Source organism: Heterodontus francisci, chromosome 18 (genome assembly GCF_036365525.1).
Source record: "Heterodontus francisci isolate sHetFra1 chromosome 18, sHetFra1.hap1, whole genome shotgun sequence".
Taxonomy (NCBI): Eukaryota; Metazoa; Chordata; class Chondrichthyes; order Heterodontiformes; family Heterodontidae; genus Heterodontus; species Heterodontus francisci.
The window spans coordinates 25,250,228-25,274,044 of record NC_090388.1 but is presented as its reverse complement, the minus strand read 5'-3'; the positions used below and the strand labels follow the sequence as shown (position 1 = coordinate 25,274,044).

Genomic DNA, 23,817 nt, shown 5'->3' with positions numbered 1-23,817 from the left:
TTATGAGACAATCCCTGAAGCGTACAGGCAGTGATTTTAGAGCCTCTGGAGCCTGAGAAGACTTATATCGAATTTGAGAGGGTAAAGCAAATGAATTTTTATCGTTAGATGTGGGCATGAAAGGTAGAGGCCATATATGAGTACCTTAGCGACATAATTCTCCTGGAAGAATTTAAAAATTCATTTCCTCCATTAGTAAGAATGTATATAGAGAACCAGAAGGTTTTCACACCAGACAGGCAGCTGAGATCGCTGATGATTATGTGCTTGTTTGCAAGCCCAAACCCTTTGTCCATCACCCCCACAAAACCGAGAAGGATAGAAGGTGGGAGGGTGAAAAGAAGGCAAGTAGCCGGGGACAAGAAAGGCCAGCTGAGAATGCTCCAGGATCTCCTCCTCAGGTCATAAAGGAAGGTGATGAGGGTGGAAGTGAGGTTTGAAAGCCTAAGTGTTACCATTGTCACAAGGTAGGACACCTTCGTGCAGATGCTAGAAGTTGTGGAGTAAATCCATGGGGCTTATTGGGGTGCACAAGACCAATGCAGAGAAAATTTCTGTATTTTTTTCCAGTGTGTGTGTGAGTGTATTTGGGAAATTTTAAAAAGGCAATTCCATATTTCAATCTGTGTGTTAATGCGGTGTGCTTCATTACTGGTTAAGTCTTGTTTTATAATAAAATGATAATTTTATTGTTTATTAAAGAAACCTGGCTGGTGTATTTTATTCTGGGATAAAGAAAATCTAGTGTATGATTGGCTGTACCAGTAACCAGGTAAACAGCTAAATATATGTTGTGACCTGTGGAGAATTGGAACTAGAAAAGACAGTGCACTCCTCCCAATTCGGTCGAAACAGTATGCGTAGGGGAGTTTACATGGAGAGAGAGATTAAGGGACGTTAAGAGTGCAGTGACCTCAGAGGAGAGAGTGTTGAGATGATATGGAGGTTGAAATCACCAAGGATGAGAAGTCATTCAGGGCAGAGGCTGAGGGAGAAAAGCTGTGGATATATCTCAGTGAGAAACATGATGGGCAGTAGAGAATGAAGATGTTAAATGAAAAGCGAGAGGGTTGGAAGAAGGTGAGATATTCAAAAGAAGAGGAGTAGGAGGACAGACCAACATTAGATTTGGTGATAAGAGCCATGCTGCCACCACTGTTGTTTAGTTGCGGCAAGTAGTAAAAGGATAGCCATGAGGGGAGGCTTCATTAAGGGGGAAGGTCATCACCCATCAGCCATGTTTAATGTCCATGAGGTTGATGAAACAATCCACAATAAGCTCATGAATAGCTAGGGCCTTGTCACAGGTGAACGCAAAGCCTGGAGGGAAATGCGAAGGGGACGGTGATAGCCAATCTGCAGAGTCCAAAGGGTTCGCATTGGGAGGGATAAGCGAAATGGGAAGGAGGTTGGAAAGATTAGCTCCCAGTGGTTGCACTGAGTGGGAAGGTCAGCAAGAGAGTCGGATGGAGCAATTGGGTTGTTCTAATAAGGACACAGTGATGACCACCTTCATGGACCCTTCTGAAGATGCCAAGAGAGATATAGAGGGAAGCTATAGGCTTATCTAAGAGGGAGTCAAGCTCAGGGTAGTGGCAGGAGAGTAAGAGGTTGAGGAGTGCAGAAGGGTTGGGGTATGGATCTGGGAGGGCACAGTACCCAAGAGGGGTGAAATGAAAGGAGGATGGATGACAGGAGAGAGGGGCCTAGGAAGGTTAAATGGTAAAGAAGAAAACAAAGGAAGAAAAAGAGGAAATAGAGATGATGGACTTGAGTCCGGAGCAGCAGCCAAAAGGTAAATGTGAATGGATGCATGGAAATTCAAGTTACAGAGGCCTGGTAACATAACAAGATTCGCATTGATATGTCCTGTTAATAAACAGGGAACAGAGAGGAGACATTAGGACAGAGGTCCAGACTTAAAGTCAGAGGTCCATGGTGGGATAAAATTGACATGAATAGGGTGGAGTTGACTATATAACTGCAAGTTGATGTTGTAAGAAATCTCCCAGATCTAGTGAATTAAGTTTGTGATTGATTTTAGAATGTAAATGGTGGTTTTCTTGCCCATTGCAGGTAGATAAATAAACACCACAGTTACTTAAATTAACAACCTGCATATAATATGGGGAATAACTATTTACTGTCTATCTATTTACATGTGGCTTTTTATAGCACTTCAGTCTTTCCTTATTTGATTCTTTCCTGCTTCGTCAAATATCTGCAATAATACTGAGCCATACGGATTTTCCAATCCTGCTTACGCTAGATCGCTATTGGTCAAAGAAACATACAGAAGAAGCACTTACTTAAAAACAAGTGGAGACTTGGGTGAATGATAGTTCCATTTCCTGGTCCACAGCACATCCATTCATAGAAACATAGAAAATAGGGGCAGGAGGAGGCCATTCGGCCCTTCGAGCCTGCTCCGCCAATCATTATGATCATGGCTGATCATTGACTCAGTAACCTGTTCCCGCTTTCCCCCATACCCTTTGATCCCTTTCACCCCAAGAGCTATATCTAACTCCTTCTTGAAAACATACAATGTTTTGGCCTCAGCTGCTTTCTGTGGTAGTGAATTCCACAGGCTCACCACTCTCTGGGTGAAGAAATTTCTCCTTATCTCAGTCCTGAAAGGTTTACCCCGTATCCTTAGACTATGACTATATTAGACTATATTCATAACTATGCTCATGTGAACTGGCTGCCACAGTCACTAGGCAATGGCAAGTGTGCAGGGGTTTATTTAAGGGACACAATAATGGGAAAGCAAGTGTATTGCAGCCATTTCTTCACCATTTTTATTTGTTTCATTGTGCTGGCACTTAGGTTCTCATGAGCATTTGTGACAATTCTTTTAGTTTTTAATTGCCCTGAGCATCATTACTGCCACAGCTGTGTTCTGAAAGGAACCTCCCCAGATGAAGACATTTGGAAGAAGAAGATTGGAGAAATACGATGTGGCTTAGATAGGAAAGCAGATGGTCTGTGCCCACCTGTCAGTTCCCACATACCTGCATCTGCAGGCAGAAGTGAACATATATAGCTTTGGCAGCTGATTAGTGCGTGAGTCTGCTCAAATTCCCAAAAGAAACTAGGACAGTAGTCGCAATGAGACCAATAAGGTATGTAAATTGTTGCCTAATCATAACAACAATAACCTGCATTTATATAGCACCTTTTAATACAGAAAAACATCACAAGTTGCTTCACAGAGGCACAGTGGCAAAATGGTCACTGTGCCAAAGATGGAGATATTATGAAGGTAACCAAAATCTTACAGGTGGATTTTAAAGAGGGTTTTGAAGGAAGAGAAGGAGGTTGGTTGTTGAGGACTTTAGAGAAGGAATTCCAGAGTATGTGGCAAAGGAGGCTGACAGCATACACGTCAATGGTGCGATGAAGCAAGGAGGAGTTGTGCAAAAGGTTGGAGTCAGAGGATTGGAAAGTTTCAGGGTGAGGAAAGAGGTGAAGAGCTAGAGGTGATTACTGAAATAGGGACAGAGAGTGACAGGGAGGGATTTCAATATGAAGATGAAAATCTTTTAACTTGAGGCTCTGTGGGAAACAGAAGCCAACATAGATCAGAAAGAATAGGGGCGATAGTTGAAAGAGGAAAGAAAAAAAGATTTGCATTTATTTAGTACCTTTCACAAGCACAGGATGTCCCAAAGTGCTATACAGCCAATGAAATACTTTTGAAATGTAGAGTCATGCTAGGCCTCCACCTGCCAAGAATAAGGCACATTAATTTTGTCATGAACATTGATTTTACATTGTTACTGGAGTGAAGAATGGACTTGCTAAACAGATCAGCCGTGGCTGGAAAAGACATTTGCATATTAACAGACAGTGTTTGGAAGGACAAAGCAGCTATTCCCTGATACATTCAACCTACAATGGACTTTTGATCACCAGACGTTGAAGGTGGGGGAGCTCGCATTCCAGGTTACTGCAAAGATGGCCAAATACACAAACGGACATGATCAAATCAGCTAGTCACATGACTAACCTGCTGGGCAACCTGAGTTTTTTGAATTTGTACAAACAGTTTGGGCAGAAAATCTGTTTGCACCTGGACTGAGATCTCCCTCCTGTCTGCCTGCTCCCATCCCTTTCTCACAAGCCTCTGAATCTACTGAAGACACATGAACCCCAAGAGAAAAAAGTCTCCTACAGGGAACAAGGTTTAAGAAGAATATTGGGCCCCAATGAAAAGCAAGGTCTACCTACAATTAAGGACTCTACAGTGAGCTCGAAGAACCGTAACAACAACCCTTCAGATATTGCCTAAAACTTTTCCACTTTATTTTTCTTCTGCTCTTTTCTGTCTCTATTTGCATATGTGTATCGCATATGCATGCCAGCATGGGGTGCGTTGTGTATTAATAGGCATTAACCGAATTAGAGTTTAACTCTAATAAATTTCAACTTTTCTTCTTTAAAGCTAAGAAAGCCTGTTTGTGCTGGTTTCCTTGCCTTATAATTGGTAAGTGGTGAACAAGGACTCACCAATGGGGAGCTAAAAACATGGTGTATTTAAAATTAAAACCCTTTTATGGCAAGACCAGGTGAAGGCTGAGAGGGGACCCTAGACATGTTTCTCACCTGGTCATAACAGTAGTTGCTATTGTAATGTTGGGAAAGAGTAAGATTTGTTGCAAGATAAGGTACAGACAGAAAATTCTATAGGATCTACGGCACAGAGAAAGGCCATTTGGCCCAGCAGTCCATGCCGGTGTTTATGCTCCACTCAAGCCTCCTCCCATCTTTCCTCATCTAAATCTATCATCATAACCCCTGATTCCCTTCTCCCTCATATGCTTGTCCAGGTTCCCTTTAAGTGCATCTATTGCCAAGAGGCAGCATGTAGATGAGGAATGGAGGGGATGGTCACTGGATGGAACCTTGGGGGATTTCCAAAACAATAGTGCAGGGGTGGGAGGAGATGGCATTGATAGAGTTGCTATGGATTTAATTGGATGGATAAGCGTGCAACCAAGCAAGGTCCATCCAACAACAGGAACAGGGAAACAGAGGGGAGGATGTTGATGGAGTATGGTGTGCTCAACAATTTTGATGGTTGCAGAGTGGATTAAGGGGATGAGGATAGATAATGCATCATAATCACTGTCAAAAAGAATGTTCATTGTGACTTTGGTAATCGGTCATTTCAATGGCATGAGAAGGAAAGAAAGCTGATTGGATGAATTTGATCAAAGAATTGGGAGAGGTGGGCACAGATGTGGGAGCTGCCATGTTAAAGAAACTTGGAGAGAAAAGAAGGTTGGAGCTAAAATAGTAGTTTGCAAGGGAAAAGGGGTTAAAGATATTTGGGGAGGGTATGATGGCAGTGGTTTTGAAAAGAAGAGGGGCAATGCTTGATGAAAAGGAACTATTTACTATGTCACTTAGCAAGGGAGCCAAGAGGGAAGCTGGGTGACCTATAGTTTGGTGGAAATAGGAGCAGTAAGTGGCTCTCGTGCATGAAATAAGCTCAAACAAGAGTATGGGGATGATGGGAGAGAAACTAATCTGCATCACAATGTACCGTCAGCATTTATTAATAACTTCATGCAATGTATTTCACTGCTCTCCTGAATAAGCAAAATGCAGTTTAAGAACGATATTGCCAGCACATGAAGAACGGAGCGAGGAAACCTCAAATTGTTCTAAATATGCAACTTACCAACTACATTTAAAAATCGAAAAAGAAATCCAGGACTGTTCTCTGATTTCACCCAGTGTTTGCTGAACAGCAACTAGACTTTGTGGCTTTAAAGGGACATAGCTACACCTCAGTAACAGAATAATAAATTCTACATTACATGTAATGTGGTCCTCGCAAGGCAGTATATATAAAGAACCCCGTTCCTCGTTTTTTGCTTGTAAACGGTGCTGGTACTTTACACTTCACAGCTGAGAATAGTGTAATGAAAAGCAACGCTCCTTTGATAATGCAGAAGAGAACGAGGCGTGTCCTCATTATCATGAATTTAAAAAACTACAGAAAACAAATAACTGCAAAAGTACAAAATGATCGACCTAGATCCAAATCCTCCAGTACTTGTTTTTTTATGAACAACCAAGGTTTCAGTGGGACCTAACTTGCTGCCTTAATTTCACACTTCCCACTTGTTTGCACATTCTGTTTACATATTTAGAAACAATTTGAGGTTTCCTCGCTCCGTTCTTCATGTGCTGGCAATATCGTTCTTAAACTGTATTTTGCTTCTTCAGGAGAGCAGTGAAATACATTGCATGAAGTTATTAATAAATGCTGACGGTACATTGTGATGTAGAATAGTGAATTTCAACTCCATTCTTTAATTGACATTATATTGGCTGATTGGGCCCTATTAAAATTTGTCTTCTAGCAAATGTAATCAGAACCATGTAGGGTGATTACAATTACAATACAGATCCTCTATTGCGATACTGCTGTAGGCTGCAGCGAGTTGACAAGGGACGCACCTGTAGCTAGAGGCCGCCTTTTCCCCATCTGTTGAAACAGGCTCCCTCAACCTGAGGAACTATCAATGGTTGAGAAAGCGCAAAGTTTAACACTAATAGTGATCGATAACACTTGAAAATGTTACGGGGTTAACTGTCGACATATTTTTGAATGCTAATGTGCGCTAACTTCAAAAGCTATATACACTTGTTTTATTTCAACCAATGCCTTCGAAGAATCCTCAATCAAATCGTCGCTATATTTTATGAATCGGGAGCTCGCTGAGGTTTATTTTCTGATTCATGTTGATCGACATTCAAAGGAGAGAGGTTTAGACGCTAGATAGTGAAACATTGGCACCTTAAAAATATGGTCGTGCATCGATAGATATTGTGAAATTCAATTTTGGCACTTTAGGAAACCCAGTGAAATATAACCGTAACCTGAAAAGGTAACAACAAAACCCATGCCTGAAGATGCAGGGAATGGTTTGGAAAAAGCCGATGGAAACGTGCGGAGCGGACACAATCCAGCAAGTTGTCGGGGTGTGAGTTTGGCTTTTGGCAACAGCCCGGATACCACCAGGACTTAAACGTCTTTGTGCAGTCAATACTAAAGGAATATTTTTTGTAAAGACAAAAAAATGTCTGGTCGTTTATCTCCAGCCGTGTTCTCATCCCCAGCGACCTTCAAAGGCAGTTTGGTAAATAACACAGGGAAGAGATGTTAAAAAAAGCTCTCAGCACAGAAGCTGTACGTGGTCGGCGGGAGCAGGGTGTTGCCTGATGCTTTTTTCATGGAAGGAAAAATACGGTCACGTACTTTCTGAAAATAAGGCGATCACTTTTCTCTCTCTCTCTCTCTCTCTGTCTCAGAGGTCGATTACATCCCCGAGGAGGGAGAAGAGGTGACTGATCAATATTAAGCTGAACTGTCATTCCGTTTGACTTCACCTGCCCGCCTTCACTGGCTGCAAGCGGCAAATGGGAACGGCGCAAAGGGGCAAAAACAGCGACATTGTGCCATCGACTTGGTGGCGGTTTGCGGTGAAAAAGCAGCAATAAGCGCCAACAACAACAACAACAAAAATCCCAAACAACAACAAAAACAATTCACAGCTTCGGGTCTCCCTTTCCGAGTCATGTCTGAGCCGGAGAGATGGGCAAGATCGACGACAACGAGCGGATAGTTCTCAACGTTGGGGGAACTCGGCACGAAACTTACCGGACCACGTTAAAAACCCTGCCCGGGACGCGGCTCGCCCTGCTCGCCCAGTCCGATGGACAGAGCACCCCCGACTATGACCCCAAAGTTAACCAATATTTCTTCGACCGTCACCCGGGGGTCTTCGCTTATGTGCTCAACTACTACCGGACGGGCAAGCTGCACTGCCCGGCCGATGTGTGCGGGCCACTTTTCGAAGAGGAGCTGGCCTTTTGGGGCATTGATGAGACGGACGTGGAGCCGTGTTGCTGGATGACTTACAGGCAACACCGGGACGCCGAGGAAGCGCTCGACATCTTCGAGGCTCCCGATCTGCTGAGCGGAGAGCCCCCGGACCCCGACGACGAGGCGGACCTCAACAAAAGGCTGGGCATCGAGGAATGCAGCCCGGGAGGCACGGGCAAAATCAGCCGCTGGAAGAGATGGCAGCCGAGAATATGGGCACTCTTTGAAGATCCATACTCTTCGAGAGCTGCTAGGGTAAGAAACAGAAGGCAGGGTTTGAATAAAGAAAGGATCCAAGTTTGGAGGAGAGAGAGAGAGAGAAACCCACGCTTCACCTCCCATCATTATCATCAATTCATTTAATTATTATTTTTGTTCTCAGTGCTTTAACAGAGGAGATTAACAACACTGAGCTGGAGGAAATCTAATTTAATAAGGCCGTGATTTACCCCGGATTATCTTTTTCTTGAATGGAAAGTGTTACAGGTTGTAACATCTTCAGTAGATTGATGCAGAGCGAAGCAGCAGCTTCCAGAGTTTACATGTTATAGCCCCCTCCCCCTCCCCCTCCCCCTCCCAATCGTGCAATTTTCGCCTACAGTTTGATGGCATTCTGAATTTGTTTCATAATCGAGATAGTCTGAACCAGCTATATTTGGAGCACTTTACCATGTACTATTGTGTTTGACTGTTAGAACCAGTGTGCACTGATTTCATGTCCTAAATACACAATTTATTTTTGACAGTGATTACAACGACTTTAGAAGCTTATTTTAAAGGTGCTCTGCAAAATAGCTTTTAAGGCAAGAATAAATTGTAGGTGTATTATTGAAGTCACTACCTTACATTGTATTACAAGTTTTAATCTTTAATAACAGTGACAGAATGGTCCGTCAGTTAACAGTGCTTGACTTCTTTAAAAGTGCAAAGTCGGAGGGAATTTCTTGTATTGTTTTCGCGATGATCACAATATCCACGAGATTCAACAAAAGAGGTGAAAATTACAGATAAATTTGCTTAATAATCATTAAACAGGCCATAAACCCCGTTAATAAATTACTCCCACCAAAAGGCATTGAGACACGAAAAGAGTAATAATGACAGCCTGTTGCAAGTGGACGTGGAAAGGACGATGTAAACTTCGTGTTATTATTAATTATTTAATTCACGTTATTTTCATGATTGCTGTAATTTTCACACAGTGGGTGGAAAGAAAATCTTTTCACCCTCCCACCCCCCCCCCCCTTCGAAAAGTACGTGTATTATATAATTAAGAACCATCCATAAATAATGGACACATACTCCAACATCTCAAAGCTTAAATTGAGAAACTTTTTTTTTCTGAAGTAATATGAAACAATAAGGCGCTCTTGACCTCAAAAATATAATGACATTAAAATTTGAGATAACTAACAAAGTGAAGCGAAATGTCTGTGTCTAGGGGAATGCAAAGTAAGCAGGTGATCGTGAGATGTAATCAGGATATTTTTCAAACACTTCTAGCTTCTCGTTAACTGACAGTTACGGCTTCTGGGAAGGTCTTTTCCACTTGGCATGGACCGAATTATGTGATTGGTTTGGGATAGGGATTGGAAATACAGTTTTTCAGTTGTAAAGAAAATCACAGATGAATACTAATTCATCTCTGGTAGTCATCAGGGCTGAGAAAAAGTGATTTTCTTTTTGTATTGTATTAAAAGTTGCCCCTGAGAATATGATTGGAATGGTCCTGTTGGGGGAATTTGTACAATAGAATTAACATAGACAACGTTAAGCAGCTTGATAGGAGGGCGAGTGGAAATAATGGTAATTCATTATGAATGCATGAAATATGAAAGGATTTATATATAAGATTCTGCCAGCGAATGGCGTTAGCGCCTGGTTATTGGGAAAGACTAAAACAATTGCAATCATTCGGACACATTTCACGTTCATACAATTCCGTTCGGTTCTTACAATAAATAAATGACTAGCAGTTATATCATAGCAACAAAATTAGCAACGATTGGTGAATAACCACTCTTTAGTCAATTGTAAAGGTGGAAAACCACGTTTCCATGCATCATTTGAGATTCTGTTTTTAATGCATGATAAAAAGCTGTTTACTGTATTAAAATGAATTTGGGTGGAAGGAGAGGAGATTGCTGTGATTGACTGGGACCCTGTACACCAGCAGTCAGGCGCTGCTTCTCTCTCTCTGTCTCTCCTTCCCTCTCGCACCCGCTTCGCTTGGCCGCACAGCTGCTATTCTGGTTGCCATGGCGACCAGTATCTCCTTTGCACTGAAATCTGGTCTCTTGCCTTGCTTGTGCGTCCTGGTGAGTCAAACGCTGCTGAGCGATAAGAAAAAACGTTAAGGATTTTTAAAAAAATGTTTCAGCGCCATGTATGGAACCGCCTTTAAAATGTTCCATGGAAGGCAAACGACTCCTCTAGTGCCACAAATGTTATCTGGTTTATATCGTGGTTTTATGCTCCTTAAGGTAGCTCACGAATTAGCTTCAAAACACAAGCTCCAATGTCATGCCTTCCGTCTTGGCCAATGTGATCAACTAGTTGGTGCCTCACAGTATCAGACGGTGCAAAACTGAATGGTTACAGTGAAGTGTATGAACACCCAGCCACCACACACACAATTTTACCCACTGCTTACTTTAAACAGGTCCATGAAGATTGCAGTGATTAAAACTAAAAGTGAGATTGGTTTACTGTTTTGCAAAACAATGTGATAGATTTTATTCCATGTTGTGTTTTAATATGTAGTGAAATATTGTCTTGACATCTTCAAGTGAAGCAGTTACATCGAGTGTACCGTATGGAAACTGGCCATTTGGTTCAACTGGTCTAAGCAGGCATTTTTGCTCAACAGGAGCCTCCTCCCATCCTCCCAGACTATCAACATATCCTGCTATCCCTTTATCCCTCATGTGCTTATCAAGCTTCCCCTTAAATATATCTCTGCTATTTACCTTTGTCATTCCTTGTGGTAGCAAGTTCCACATTCCAACCACTCCTAGGGTAAAGAATCTTCTCTTGAATTCCCTATTGAATTTATTAGTGACTATCTTATATTTATGATACCTAGTTTTGGATTCCCCAAAAGTGGAAACATTTTCTCTATGTCTACCCTATCAAAACCTTTCATTATCTTAAAGGCCCTTATCAGTTCACCCTTCCTCATACTCTTTTCGATAGAAAAAAGCTCCAGACTGTTCAGCCTTTCCTGATGAGATTTCCCTCTCAGTTCTGGTATTTTCCTTGTGATTCACTTTTTTGCACCTTCCCCCAAAACTTTTTTTTATAATATGGAGATCAGAACTGTGCAAAGCACTCTAAATATGGTCCAGCTAAGGTTTGACGCAAGTTTCATACAATTACTCTGCTTTTCAATTCTATCCCTCTAGAAATGAATCCCGGTGCTTGGTTTGTTTTTTCTTTATGTCCTTATTAACCTACATTGCTATATTTAGTGATTTGTGTATCTCTACCGCTAGATCCCTTTGCTCCTCCATCCCATTCAGACTCTATTATCCAAGCAGTATGTGAGCTCCTTATTCATCCTGCCAAAATGCACTACCTCACACTTGTCTATATTGAAATTCATTTGCATATTACACAACTATTCTGCTTATTAATGTCTTCCTGTATTTTGCACATTTTTCTTTTGTATTAACTACATCTCCCAATTTAATGTCTTCCACAAATTTTGAAATTGTACTTCCAATTCCAGAGTCCAAATCATTATTGTAGTTTTTAAAATTTGTTCATGGGATGTGGGTGTCGCTGGCTAGGACAGCATTTATTGCCCATCCTAATTGCCCTTGAGAAGGTGGTGTTGAGCAGCCTTCTTGAAACGCTGCAGTCTGTGTGGGGTACGTACACCCACAGTGCTGTTAGGAAGGGAATTCCAGGATTTTGAACCAGTGACAGTGAATGAATGATGATATAGTTCCAAGTCAGGATGGTGTGTAGCCTGCAGGGGAATTTGCATATGGTGGTGTTCCCATGCATCTGCTGCCCTTGTCCGTCTAGGTGGTAGAGGTTTCGGGTTTAGAAGATGCTGTTGAAAGAGGCATGATGAGTTGCTGCAGTTTCTGATCAATGATAACCTCCAGAATGTAGATAGCAGGGGATTCAGCAATGATAATGCCATTGAATGTCAAGGGGAGATGGTTAGATTATCTCTTATTTGAGATAGTCATAGCCTTGTACTTGTGTGGCGCACATGTTACATGCTCTTATCAGTGTCCAGGTCTTGCAGTAGATGGTACACACTGCTGCCATTGTGCATAGGTGGTGAAGGGAGTGAATGTTGAAGGTGGTGGATAGGGTGCCAGTCAAACGGCCTGCTTTGTCCTGGATGGTGTCGAGCTTCTTGAGTGTTATTGGAGCTCCAGGCAAGTGGAGAGTATTCCATTACACTCCTGACTTATGCCTTGTAGATGGTGGACAGGCATTGGGGAGTCAGGAGGTGAGTTACTCGCCGCAGGATTCCCAGCCTCTGACCTGCTCTTGTAGCCATGGTATTTATATGACTACTCCAGTTCAGTTTCTGATCAATGGTAACCTCCAGGATGTTGATAGTGGGGAATTCAGCAATTGTAATGCCATTGAATGTCAAGGGGAGATGGTTTGATTCTCTCTTGTTTGAGATAGTCATTGCCTTGTACTTGTATATACATAAATGATTTGGAGGAAAGTATAGGTGGACTGATTAGCAAGTTTGCAGACGACACTAAGATTGGTGGAGTAGCAGATAGTGAAGGGACTGTCATAGAATACAGCTGATTTTAAATAGATTGGAGAGTTGGGCAGAGAAATGGCAGATGGAGTTCAATCAGGGCAAATGCGAGGTGATGCATTTTGGAAGATCCAATTCAAGAGTGAATTATACAGTAAATGGAAAAGTCCTGGGGAAAATTGATGTACAGAGAGATTTGGGTGTTCAGGTCCATTGTTCCCTGAAGGTGGCAACGCAGGTCAATGGAGTGGTCAAGAAGGCATACGGCATGCTTTCCTTCATCGGACGGGGTATTGAGTACAAGGGTTGGCAGGTCATGTTACAGTTGTATAAGACTTTGGTTCGGCCACATTTGGAATACTGCATGCAGTTCTGGTCGCCACATTACCAAAAGGATGTAGATGCTTTGGAGAGGGTGCAGAGGAGGTTCACCAGGATGTTGCCTGGTATGGAGGGCGCTAGCTATGAAGAGAGGTTGAGCAGATTAGGATTATTTTCATTAGAAAGACGGAGGTTGAGGGGGGACCTGATTGAGGTGTACAAAATCATGAGAGGTATAGACAGGGTGGATAGCAAGAAGCTTTTTCCCAGAGTGGGGGATTCAATTACTAGGGGTCACGAGTTCAAAGTGAGAGGGGAAAAGTTTAGGGGGGATATGTGTGGAAAGTTCTTTACGCAGAGGGTGGTGGGTGCCTGGAACGCGTTGCCAGCGGAGGTGGTAGACGCGGGCATGATAGCGTCTTTTAAGATGTATCTAGACAGATACATGAATCGGCAGGAAGCAAAGAGATACAGACCCTTAGAAAATAGGTGACATGTTTAGATAGAGGATCTGGATCGGCGCAGGCTTGGAGGGCCGAAGGGCCTGTTCCTGTGCTGTAATTTTCTTTGTTCTTTGTTCTTTGTGTGGCGTACATGTTACTTGCCACTTATCAGTGTCCAGGTCTTGCTGCATTTCTACACGGACTGCTTCAGTATCTGAGGAGTGGCGAATGGTACTGAACATTGTGCAATCATCAGTGAACATCCTCACTCCTGACCTTATGATGAAGGGAAGGTCACTGATGAAGCAGCTGAAGCTGGTTGGGCCTAGGACACTACCCTGAGGAACTCCTGCAGTGATGTCCTGGAGCTGAGTTGATTGATCTCCAACAACCACAACCATCTTCCTTTGCGCTAGATATGACTCCAACCAGTGGAGAGTTTTCCCCCGATTCCCATTGACTCCAGTTTTGCTCGGGCTCCTTGATGCCATACTCAGTCAAATGCTGCCTTGATGTCAAGGGCAGTCACTCTCACCTCACCTCATTGTGAACAACAGTAGTCCCAGCACCGATTCCTGTGGAACCATTTCCCACCTTTTGCCAGTTTGAGTAGCAGTAACCTATTTGAAGTAGATCTGCTGCAAGCAGCGTAGATGGAAAACAGGGATTCGGTTCTAGCTATTTGTCTGGACTGCTGCCAACATGCATATTCTCAATTTATGTAAATAGAACCTGAAGGCAAAAGTTAACATGCCTTTAATGAGATTTATGTAAGGGCAGCAAAAATGGAAAAGGAGTGATGTTCAGTAAACTGGCCACTCTATAGATACAGGTATTTCTGTGTTCTGTTCCTGTTTTGCACCATCTTCATTTGTAATCACAAGTCTTCAGTCTGTGTCTAATTTTGGTTGTCATGTTAACAGTTCATTTTATTGTTTAATCCAGAGCGCTTTCAATTTCTTGTTGGATTTGCCATATAAGAAAATAACTTTTGATATGAGATTGCAGTCATTAAATAAGAGATTATCAACACTCTCGTGAAGATTGTGTCTTAATTTAAAACTGCAGTTTTATTTCACTCACATGTAAATGAATACAGGGAAAATGAAATAGTATGTGTAGGAATGTGTATTTATTGAGACTTTGCTAAAGGAGTTGCAACCTGGCATTTGACAAAACAAAGCATTGTCAGGAGAGTTGTAAATTACCAAATTTTAAGTAATCCCTAAAAAGCATAGTCAGTTATGTGAAACAATAGTGTTATATATGAATGTCATGCTGGACCCCCACCTGCCAAGAATGAGGCATATTAATTTCACCGTATGGACATTAGATTTCAAACTGTTGCTGAAGTGAAGAAAGGACTTGCTTAAAAAATCACCAGGCCCTTGGCGGCAAAAACATTTTTTGCATACTAACAGCCAGTGCTTGGAAGGACAAAGGAGCTATTCCATGCTCCAATTTAACCCACAATGGACTTTGAGCATCAGGTATTGTGTGTAAGAAGAGACATTGTAGGGTCAGCTAAGACCAGAGAATCCACAAACAGACCAGCTAGTCACATGACTAACCTTTTTGGCAACCTGGGTTTTTCTGAATTGTACAAACAGTTTGAATTCAGAGTGTCTGTTTGTTCCTGGATTGAAAAGACCTCTCCTGGCTGGCTCGCCACAACCTCTTCTGTCTGCTTCCATCACTTTCTCATGGAACTCCAAATCCACTGAAGACACATGAATCCCAAGAGAGAAAAGTCTCCTACAGTGAACAAGTCTTAAGAGAATACTGGGCCCCAACAAAAAGCGAGATCTACCTACAATCAAGGACGCCCTGTTATGGTAAGACCAGGTGAAAGCTGAGAGGAAATCCTAGACGCCTTTGCCATCTGGTCATATCAGAAATCTGGGAGCTACCGTCCTGGATTTTACCCACAAACAAACGAGAGAAATTGCAAGTGGGAAGTCAAATTGTTCCCAATCAAAAAGCGCAAGATTTCAGTACAGGTTTTCTTGTGGTTTTGTGTGCTTGAATACTAACATGTCTGTAACTGAAGCTAGCAGCTCCCCAAGCCAGGATGAAGTAACTTGGGATAAGTTAAAAGCACTGTCTATGGAGGAGCTGAGAAAAATGGCTGAGCAGTGTGGGATCACTGTCCGTGCCAAGGCTAGAAAGTCTGAACTCCTAAGACTAATGGCCAACCATTTTTCCCTTGAATATGAAGAAGCAGAAACAGGGATGAAGCAGACTCTGACAGGGTATTGTTAGCAAAGATAAAATTGGAACAGAGGAAACTTGAATTAGAAGACAGGGGAAGAGAATGAGACACAGTGAGACAGGAGAGAGAGAAAGAAAGAGCCTTCCAGAAGGAACATGAAGACAAAGAGAGGCAGAAGAGAGAGAGAGAGAGAACCTTCCAGAAAGAATGCGAAGAAAGAGAGCTGAAGTGGCTTGAGTTAACTAGGAGGCAATAGAGTAACCCCAGTGAAAGCATGGCCAATATGGAGGAGTGTAATTGAGGACTGGGTACAGAATTGTTAAAACTATCTCAACTAATCCTAAAATTCGGATGATGTGTAAGTGTTTTTTGTGTCCTTTGAGAAACTGGCAAGGCAGCTAAAATGGCACGCTGAGAATTGGCCTCTTTTATTACAAAGCAAGCTAACTGGAAAAGCCCATGAGGTTTATTCCCTGATGTCAGATCAAATTATGAACTGACAAAAAATGCTCGGGGCACATGAATTAGTACCTGAAGCCTATCGCCAAATGTTTAGAGCCCTTAAGAAGCAAGCTAATCAAACTTATCTGGAGTTTGAAAGAAGTAAGTAGCTGGCTTTTGACCAGTGGTTGAGGGCTCTTAAAGGACAGCTCAACTATGAGAATCTCAGAGAAGTAATTCTGTTAGAGGAATTTAAACACTCTCTCTCATTCTCCATAAAGACCCATGTAGAGGAGTAGCGGGTTCAGAGAGCCTGGCAAGCGGCCATCCTGGCTGATGAGTTTGCTTTAATTTATAAGTCGACTTCCCAGGGGAGAACCTTTCCTAGTCACCCCCACAAATCCGAAAAGGACAAAGGGTGGGAAGGTGTTAAGAGCCCAAGCAGTCCTGGGAGAGAAAGAAAATCAGGAGACACAGGGGGCCCTCCTCTAGCCAAAAGGGAAGATGCTGTAAGCAGGAGTGAGACCCAGAGACCTGTGTGCTTCCATTGTAATAAGGCAGGTCAGCTAAAAGCTGACTGCTGGAAACTAAAGGGAAAACCTATAGGGTTAATCAGGGCACATCCGCTCAGTGAAGAAGGAATCCTGAAGAGTAGCACAACAGAGCAAGCTGTGGCTTTAACTGCAGTAAGAGTGCAACCCAGGAAGTTTACTACTGCAAATGCAGGAAAAGTTAATAGGATTCCTGAAGGCTATCAGGGTTTTGTGTTTGAAGGGAGAGTAACCCCATACCCCTCGAGTGGGGCAAGCAAGCCCATAGTAATTCTCAGGGACACAGGGGCCACTAGATCCCTTTTACTGGGAAAAGGCCTGACCTTTCCCCCAGAGAGTGCAATGAACATGAGAATGGTGGTGAGTGGTAGTGGAGGGCAGTGTATGCCTGTACCTGAACACCAGGTGCACCTGGAGTGCAACCTAGTTTCGGGACCCGTGACCATAGGGATTGTCTCTAGTTTGCCAGTGGACGGGGTTGACCTGCTCCTCGGTCATGATCTGGCAAGGCGTCAAGGTGGTACCTACCCCAGTAGTGAAAGAAAGACAGCAGGAGGTCAGAGAGACAGGGCAGTGGCAGGAGATGGTCCCCTGCAGTTTCCCTAAATGTATCAGTCAGGCCATGATCAAACCAGCTTCCCCAGAGGAGACTGAATTGGCACTGCAGGCAGATGACCATGAGGTCTATTTGAGACTTTCTTTGGAAAGTTAGAAGACCCAGGGAATGAGTTAAATAAATCTTCCCTAGCTCAAGCTCAGCAAACTGACCCAGTATTGAGAGTTAGCACAGGCTGCCCAGTCTGAATTTGAAGCAGAGGGAGTCCCTTTTTGCTACTACTTAAAGAATGAGGTACCGATGAGGAAATGGAATTCTCCTCACAGACCTGAGAGCAAGGAGTGGACAGTAGTTCACTAGTTAGTGGTGCCGCAGAGGTACCGGAGAGAAATATCAAGAAGGGCCCACGAGACTACAGTGGCTGCACATGCCAGAATGCGAAAGGCCGAAGTCCGTATAAGACAGTAGTTTGATTGGCCAAAACTCCACAAAGATGTGTTGGAGTACTGCAGCAGTTGCCACATGTGCCAGGTTGAGGGGAAACCCCAACCTACAGTGAAACCTGCATCCTTATGTCCTGTACTGGTGGTCGGAGGACCCTCCAGCAGAGAGCTAGTGAACTGTAAGGGACCCCGGCTGAGAACAAAAGGGGACAGGTAGGCACAAGGCTGGCAAGAGGTTAGAAAGGGAAGGGGAAAAAGCGACAAAGAGGGTAGGTTAAAGGAAGTCCGGGAGGAATCTCGTATAAAAACCCTTACTGTCCAGTCAGCCAACCCCAAAAAATGTGAAAAGTTAGACCCCCCCATCCTCCTATGTAAATGCAGACACTAGAAGCACCCCTCCAGAGTTGCTAACAGCATTTACAGGAACCTGCAGAGACAAAGAAAGACCTCTAGGGGGGCATAGAGACCTTGAAGGTGATGCCTCACCTAGTCGAATTGCCACAAGGGAGTGCAGTAGAGTCTGCACAAATACCTGCAGGCAGGAGTGTCCCAGAGGACAAAGGGGAAATTAGCAAAGAATACTCACCCACAGTCAGGAAAAAAGAGAACCACCCATCCCCTGAAGTCAAAAGCCTTTGCATGACTCAGCAAAGCACTGAGCGAGAGTTCAGGATAGACCCGCCCACTATTGACTCTCCTGGAAAAAAAAATTCCAACTCAGGGCTAATTAAACCTAACCATCTCAAAGACACCCTGGTCAGTCCTGGAAATGGGCAAACTGAAGAAAAACCTCCCCATAGAACCACATGTTTATTGGGATGCCAAAAAAGGATAGTTTAAAGCAGAGTTGCCACAAACAAAATACAGGCTGTAATAAGTTTTAGGATTTATGAAAGAATGGGAATGAATGAAAGAAATGCATGGTTTTTTCTTTAACTTTCTCTTGACCCTTTCAATGAAAAACGCTTTTGTCAAATTACATTTCATTCTGCTGGGTCTGGAGGTGTCATGTTAGACCCCCCACCTGCCAAGAGTGAGGCATATTAATTTCACCATACGGACATTAAATTTCAAACTGTTGCTGAAGTGAAGAAAGGACTTGTTTAAAAAATCACCAGGCCCTTGGCTGGAAAAACATTTTTACATACTAACAGCCAGTGCTTGGAAGGACAAAGGAGCTATTTGCTGCTCCAATTTAACCCACAATGGAATTTGAGCACAAGGTTTTGTGTGTAAAAACAGACATTCCAGGATCGGCTAAGACCAGAGAATCCACAAACAGATGTGGTCAGACCAGCTAGTCACATGACTAACCTTTTTGGCAACCTGGGTTGTTCTGAATTGTACAGTTTGAACTGAGTGTCTGTTTGCTCCTGGACTGAAAAGACCTCTCCTGGCTTGCTCACCACAGCCTCTCCTGTCTGCTCCCATCTCTTTCTCGCAGAACTGCAAATCCACTGAAGACACATGAACCCCAGGAGAGAAAAGTCTCCTACAGCAAACAAAGTTTAAGAAGAGTACTGGGCCCCAACGAAAAGCAAGATCTACCTACAATTAAGGATTCTACAGTGAGCTGGAAGATCCGTAACAAAAATCCTCTTCAGAGATTGCCTCAATCTTTTCCACTTTACTTCTTCTGCTCTGTTCTGTCTTTATCTGCATGTGTGTATCGCATGCGCATGCTAGCGTGGGTGCGTCGTGTATCCATTGGCGTTAACTGAATTAGAGTTTAAGTTTAAGTTCAATAAATTTCAACCTTTCTTCTTTAAACCTAAGAAAACCTGTTTGTGCTGGTTTCTTTGCCTTATAATTGGAAAGCTGTGAACAAGGATTCACCAAGGGGGAACTAAAAACACAGTGTGTTTAAAATTAAAACCCTGTTTCGGTAAGACCAGGTGAAGGCTGAAAGGGAACCCTAGACCCCTTTCTCACCTGGTCGTAACAGTGAATCAATGTAAAGGAATAGTAAGATAAAGGTTGAATGAGTTTAATTTAACGTTGATGAGCATGATAGTATTTTCAAACTATTGCTGCTGAGTCCCAGAATTCAGCAATGCAAGAACCATCTGTAGAAAAGCAAAACACTAATTACATTTTCACATCTATTCAGCAGCATGGAAAGGTAGGTCAGTTAAAGGCCATCTAAACAACTTGCAGACTTACTGCTTCAAATTACCACTTGGTAATCCTTTTCATATTCTAATGTTATTGTTTTTTAAATGACAATATATATTACGCAGTGCTATCAGCTCCACAAGAACAGATGGTACTGTGAATAAAAACTGTCACAGTGATGCCTTTAAAATCACTGTAATCCATATAGCTCCCAGTTAAAATTAAAATAACAGCTAGCTTTTGACAACTTAGTTATTTGTTTAACATGCGTACATGATGAGGTGCCAAGAAATATGATCTGTATCATTCTTGAGCCACTGACAATTACTCACTTGCTACTTTATCACCTGTGAATTAACAAGTAAGAAAACTTAGGGGTATAAAAAAAAGTGTCCTATGACTCCTCATTACATAGCTTTGATAAAAATGTTAACACAGTATTCACTGCAGTGGTGACAGGAGAGGGGTGCAAGCTGCATGGTACAGAGGGCTTTTTACATCTGACACATAGGCTTGAATCTTGCTTGATTGATTGATGGAATGTACGTCTCCCCAATCTGCTGACTGCAAGAATCCCACATGAAGTTAGTTTGGGCAGCTTGAACACTGTTGCTACTGGATGTGGGCCTACAGTGCACAATTGTCCTGAACACGGCTCTGATTAGAAATCTCAGAGGGGTCAGATGAATGGCTGTTGTGCAGAAAGCAATGTGACCCATTGGGTCAACTTAGTGTCTCTCTATTAAGGAGCTTCACATAGGCAGAGCAGAGAAGGCTTTATTTTGCATTAAAATCATGCAATAGCTCAGTTGCAAATGCTTGAAGCAAAATACTGGACATGTAAGAAAGAAAAAGCATTCCACTCTCCAGCACCATTGTAAGGAGCACCAAAAAGAAAATGAAAAACAAAAGCATTAACTTTCATCATGTTTGACTTGGTTATGCAAACTCGGTGTTAAAAATAACCTATCATGAAAATTTTAGTTAAGAGTTGCTGAAATTTGTTTCAGTTATAGTTTATATTCCATGATATTCTGATTGAAGACTAAAGAAAGAGAACTGTATCAAGGTGAAATATATAATTTGATATTGCCAGTATTGCATATCAATTAAAGTTAGTAGATACTGAATTAAAAGATAAGTCAAAATCCTCAGCAATTTTTAATTCTTAAATAATTTTGTTTCATACTTATTTTATCATTCTCGAGTCAAGCTGTAGTTCATGGCATTGAAGTCAATGCAAGCTTGAAATTGAAACTTGGACTGATGTGTAGAGGATTAAATATATGTAATTGCAGTTTAACTATTTATATGGTGCCGTAATGCTCCCTGGCAGTGTTATTTCCCACAGATCAACAGCAGGTTGATATTGCTAAATTTGTTGTAATTAATTAACAAGTATTAGAACATCATGTGCCAGTTATGGGACATTTTGGTGTCCAGTGTTCATAATGGTACTTGCCACCAGTTATATAAAAGGAAGAAAACTGCCCCGGGAAAGGAAATATTACACATAAAAATGATACATCAAAGTGTTCTCAAGGCAGTAATTTCACTTAGAAGCTTATCGAATGATAAACCACTGCAGCTGGGGACTAGGTGAGGCATTGAGTTACCGGGACAGTTGGATTGAAATCCAGGAAAAACAGACAAATTAAAAGACTCCTCTATCTGCCAACTGTAATGATCCTGTATGAAGTAAGTTTAGACAATCTTAAACTAGATCTAATGGACATTTGTCCAGAGGATAAAACTAACATCAGACTGGCACTAAATTGCAAATGTCATTCAATGGGGATTCAATAGTCAGGGGAATAGACAAGTCATTTCTGCAACCAGGGATGTGAGACTCATATGTTATGTTGGTTCCCTAGTGCCAGGGTAGAAGATGTTACAGATGGGTGCAGCCTATTCTGAGGGGGGAAAGGGAACAGCTAGAAGTGAGTACAAGAAGAGCAAGATAAAGCAGGTTAATGCAGAAGAGCAGGTTTTCGATTCCTGGGTATTGGGTCCAATTCTGGGTCAAGAGGGACCTGTACAAGGTGGATGGGTTTGACCCGAACAGGGCTGGGACCGATGTTTTCCTGAGGAGGTCAACTAGTGTTGTGAGGGAAAGGTAAAATAATTTGACAAGGAGAGGAAAATCGGGATGAAGCATCAGAGAGCAGAAACAAGTGGCTGGATTTGATGCTGTTCCCCATAGCGAGTTTGGAGGCAGGGAGGGCATTTAATTGGGTAGGATGGTGATGGGTGGGGACCCTGCCACCTTCCTGCCTCCACCCCAATTAAGTCCCTGGCAGGAAGGCCCGTGGACGCCCTTCCCGCCCCTCCAGCAATTGATACACTTAGGTGGGCAATTGATGCCCAATTAGGGCATTAAGAGACCTGGCATTGGGAAGGGGGGGACCCGCTACAAGCCACCCATCCTGCCCTTGCTGCTGACTGCCCTACACGCCCTTTCCCATGACCCCCACCACTGAAACCCCTCCCACCATGACTCACCTATGGCCTGGATCCCTCGACAATCCTAGGCCTCAGGTGGGTGCTCTACTGACTGCAGCACCGCCTCTGCAGTGATGCTGCTGAGTAAAAGAGCTGCTGGCCTCTGATCGGCCAACAGCTCTCAGCAGGCAAGACTTCCATCACCGGGATCCTTAATCCTGGGGAAGGCCCATTGCTGCCGAGTTAAGTGCCTGATTGGCACATGATGCAGCGGGCCTTCCCAAAAAGGGCCGACGCGGGTTCAGCTAGTGGCCGAGATCCCTGTCACCTAAATGCCGTCCATGGTGCATAGAGGACATGGAGGGACAAATTGCATTAGAAAAAGGCTTAGTCCAGAAAGAAAAGTGATTAAATAGGGAAGAAAGCAGTCTATGGCAGATTTGGAGTGTATGTGCCTAAATGCGCAGACTGTGACAAACAAGGCCGATGAGCTGCAGGTACAAGTTTTCACATGGACTTCTGATATAGTGGCAATAGCGGAGGTCTGACTCAAACAAGGACAGAAATGGGAACTTAACATTCCTGGCTGTAATGAATTCATACAAACATATGAAAATGATAGGAAAACCAGCTGATCCATCAAGTCCGCCCCACACTCATGGCTGCTGGAGCATTATGACTAGACCCTTCCTAACCCCCCACAGGTATGTAATCTCCTGGGGGAGGCAAACAAAAGCAGAAAAACGCAGGGCCAATAAGGAAAAATTTAAGTTGGGAAATTCCTCTTCTACCCCCTCAGGTGATCAGAACGTGTCTAGGATTGGATCGACATGGCAGATTTTAAATGTAAATCCACTTACCTTCCAAATGATGCAATCTCTGCCTCAACTAAGAATTGGTCCAGCTCCCTTTTGAAGGTTAGGAGGGAGGTAGCACATGCTGTACAAGCAGCAATGCATTCCAGAGGCTCACTACTCTCTGAGAAAAGAAGAACCTCCGAACATCTAGCCTATTCCTACTCCTGCATAGTTTAAACACATCTCCCCATTTTGTCAAACTGAAATAATTTATTACTAGGCTTGCAATCCAGGCCTTTCATTATTTTATATACCTCTATCAGGTCTTCTCTAAGTCTATGCTGCTCTAAATTAAATAAAGTTTAAGCGTATCTGAATAACTAAGGTGCTTTAAGCTAAGGATCAGTCTTGTAGCTGTCTTTTGATCCTTTTCCAAGGCCACTATATCACCTACTATGTGAGGAAAACAAAACTAGGTGCATTACTCCACATACAGTCTAACTAATAGCCTGTCTCATGACAGAATGGTGTCCTTTTGAATTGTATTGACTATTAATAAAGTCTCATACCCTGTTTTCTTTGGGGGAATAGGCAATGAAAAAATGAGGGGATAGCAATGATGAAATAAACTGTTACAGCCCTGGAAAAGGATGATGTGCCAGAGGGTTCAAAGAGAGAATGCGTTGCTTAGAGTTAATGGGCATAAGAGGTCCTGTTACACTGCTGGGTGTATACTATAGGCCACCAAATAGTGGGAAGAGGATGGAGGACCGAATCTGCAAGCATACTTTAGAAAGAGGTAAAAGCAGTAGAACAATGATAACAGGGATTTTTAATTATCCTAATAGA

At 42.8% G+C, this 23,817-nt stretch overlaps 1 protein-coding gene across 4 annotated transcripts in view; it reads left to right on the top strand.

The window, feature by feature from the left end:
- The first annotated feature begins 6,934 nt into the window (after positions 1–6,934).
- LOC137379508 (voltage-gated potassium channel KCNC2-like) overlaps positions 6,935–23,817 on the top strand; it is a 171,442-nt gene continuing 154,559 nt past the window's right edge. For all 4 annotated transcript variants that reach the window (XM_068050437.1, XM_068050434.1, XM_068050433.1 and 1 more), the window contains exon 1: positions 6,935–8,161. In XM_068050437.1, coding sequence (XP_067906538.1) covers positions 7,616–8,161 — 546 coding nt within the window. In that variant the 5' untranslated portion in view covers positions 6,935–7,615. The remainder of the gene's footprint in view (positions 8,162–23,817) is intronic.